The sequence below is a fragment of the Carassius auratus genome, unplaced genomic scaffold, assembly GCF_003368295.1.
Source record: "Carassius auratus strain Wakin unplaced genomic scaffold, ASM336829v1 scaf_tig00003137, whole genome shotgun sequence".
NCBI lineage: Eukaryota > Metazoa > Chordata > Actinopteri > Cypriniformes > Cyprinidae > Carassius > Carassius auratus.
Genome location: NW_020523506.1, coordinates 152,501 through 154,957, shown reverse-complemented (window position 1 = coordinate 154,957; position 2,457 = coordinate 152,501). Strand labels below are relative to the sequence as shown.

At 36.6% G+C, this 2,457-nt stretch overlaps 1 protein-coding gene across 2 annotated transcripts in view; it reads left to right on the top strand.

Annotated features, from left to right (window-relative positions):
• The first annotated feature begins 984 nt into the window (after positions 1-984).
• Positions 985-2,457, top strand: part of LOC113070161 (PHD finger protein 14-like) — an 84,522-nt gene continuing 83,049 nt past the window's right edge. For both annotated transcript variants that reach the window (XM_026243373.1, XM_026243374.1), the window contains exons 1-2: positions 985-1,059; positions 1,666-1,776. In XM_026243373.1, the coding sequence (XP_026099158.1) occupies position 1,059; positions 1,666-1,776 (112 nt within the window). In that variant the 5' untranslated portion in view covers positions 985-1,058. The remainder of the gene's footprint in view (positions 1,060-1,665; positions 1,777-2,457) is intronic.

Sequence of the window (2,457 nt, the reverse complement as noted above, 5' to 3'; positions counted from 1 at the left end):
GACCCATCAAAAGGTTACATACAAGTGTAACATTTGTCAAAAAAAGAAATCCAATAAATTGAACTCTGAAGCACTGAACACTTAGTGTCAAGTAATTTTAATTCAAAGCAAGCTCATGAAATAGCATACAGATTTGTATGGCAACAGTAAAATAGAGGAAACAGTGAAATAGATAAATAAACAAACAAAATCTGATAGAGAGAGATGAAACTCTATTTACTTGATTTTGTGGTAGTGGTTCTTGGTGTAAAAAACAGTCAATATCCAGGGTAGCATCAACATTGTATGAACCTGAAGGGATTGTGAATTACAGGAAATCTAAATGATAATCATCAGTGTTGCCTCTGTGATGCCTTTTACAACCGTTACAGTATATAAACATCACAGTGACTGAAGAAATAGCTCAGCCAAAAGTGAAAATTTGTTGAAAATGTACTCACACATCCAAGATGTAGTTGCGTTTGTTTCTCCATTGGAACAAAATTGGAGAAATGTATCATTCCATCACTGGCTCACCATTGGATTTTCTGTAGTGAATGGGTGCCGTCAGATTGAGAGTCTAAACAGTTTATAAAAACACTGACAATATATAAACAAGCACTGTTTACAATAAAAATATAAATAAATAAAAAAGGAAAGTCTCATTATGGATTATGGACTCTAGATATGTAACGTAAATGTAAACATTCACTATGATGGCTTTGTCCATTATTTTTAGCGTTATTTTTTATTACAAATAAATATACCTTTAAAATGTCTTCAATGACAAGCTACGACGCCAAATGTAAACAACACGATCATGGAAATTCATTTGGTGAACATAAAAGGCAATGGCTATATCTTCAAACTCTTTGCTCTGGCGTCGGTAAATGCGTCTCACTGCTCATCTCACTGATGCGGCGGTTGCTATGGCTTCCAACTCCTACTCTGCGTGCGCTCAACGTCAGTACAATGTGTACACGTCATACACAATACCGTATACGTACTACGCAGAAGATGAGTTGAAGCAGCGTTCGCCGTACCTTTGTCCAAGCAATCCAAACGCGAAAATCCCATAAAGTGAGTAAACCTCGCAATAATGTTGTACATTTTGAAAGAGGAAAGATAACGCAACAGAATCGCCATTAGAAATGACATCGTGTGGTGTGAAATGAAAGAAACAGGCGTTAATAGGTAGAACGAGGTTACTGCTGCTTTAGCTCACTGGCTAACCGATGTGAAGTTCCACTCTCCATCATCCAGCTGTACAAACACATAATCTCACACACATTCAAATAAATATCTGCAGTTTTACACATTTTCCACCTCATGTTATTATACAGCACAGTGCGTCTTCGTAATTGCAGGAAATCTCGTAGCTTCTGTAACGTTAGCCAGCTTAATAAAATAAACTGACACTCATACTTTGTGTGCCGCATGTGAGTTTTTGTTTTTTGTTTGTATTTATGCAGTGCAGCTCTGTGGCAGTTAACTAGATAAATACACTTTTGTTGCAAAATGGCTCATTTTCAACTCATTCTGCACTGCGAAGGATACTTGCAGATGTGAAGACAAGTATTTACAATCATTTAGTAATTTTTAATTGTTTTAGATGATAGTATTGTACTTTTTATATGTGTTATTTTAGTGTTACATTTATTTCAGTGGTGTTCTTTCTTTATCTAGTGGATCGGGGGTCGAAGCGGCGGCAGGTGAAGCCTTTGGCTGACTCTTTGCTGGATGCTCTGGATTATGACAGCTCAGATGACAGTGATTTTGAAGTTGGAGATGCTTCGGGTAAAAAAAATACAAATCTCAAAACCTCTTTTTGCCACATTGATGTAAGTGTTTGTTATGCTGAAAATGTCCAAAATTGGTACTGTGGATTAAGTGGATCTGTAAAATAATGGCAAGTCTCATACAGTTGAAATATTCAAAACATGACTGATGGTTTACATTTATATTTATACTGCAGACGGCCATTTTAGACTTGGCCTCTGCATTGGTTTTCTCACCTGTCATGAAAACAGCTGCTGAGGTGGAGATGAGACCTTCATCACCACGTGCGTCACTGTTTTTTTTCCCTGGCTGTTGATTAGAACTCACATAGGCAATGGCTTCATATCACCATGACAGACTGGAGGTTAACGCAAAAAGCTACCCTATCAAGCTACTGTCAACAAAAGTGCAGACATATCTGCAACCTGATAATGAAATTCTAACACTTTGACCCCCTTTGGCTCTTGATGTTTTGCTGCATATAGGAATTTCTGGTAGGAAATGGCATGCAGTGTAAAATTATTATATAGACAATATATCATTGTCATAAGCTGTATAAAATTATACAGATGTATTAATTTCTAACCAAACATTCATAGTTCATGATGGTGTTAAATGCATGGCGATTCACAAAGCCTTCTGTTAACGTTACATGGAATGATGAGTTTTCATGGTTATTGACTTAGATTTAAGCAGATT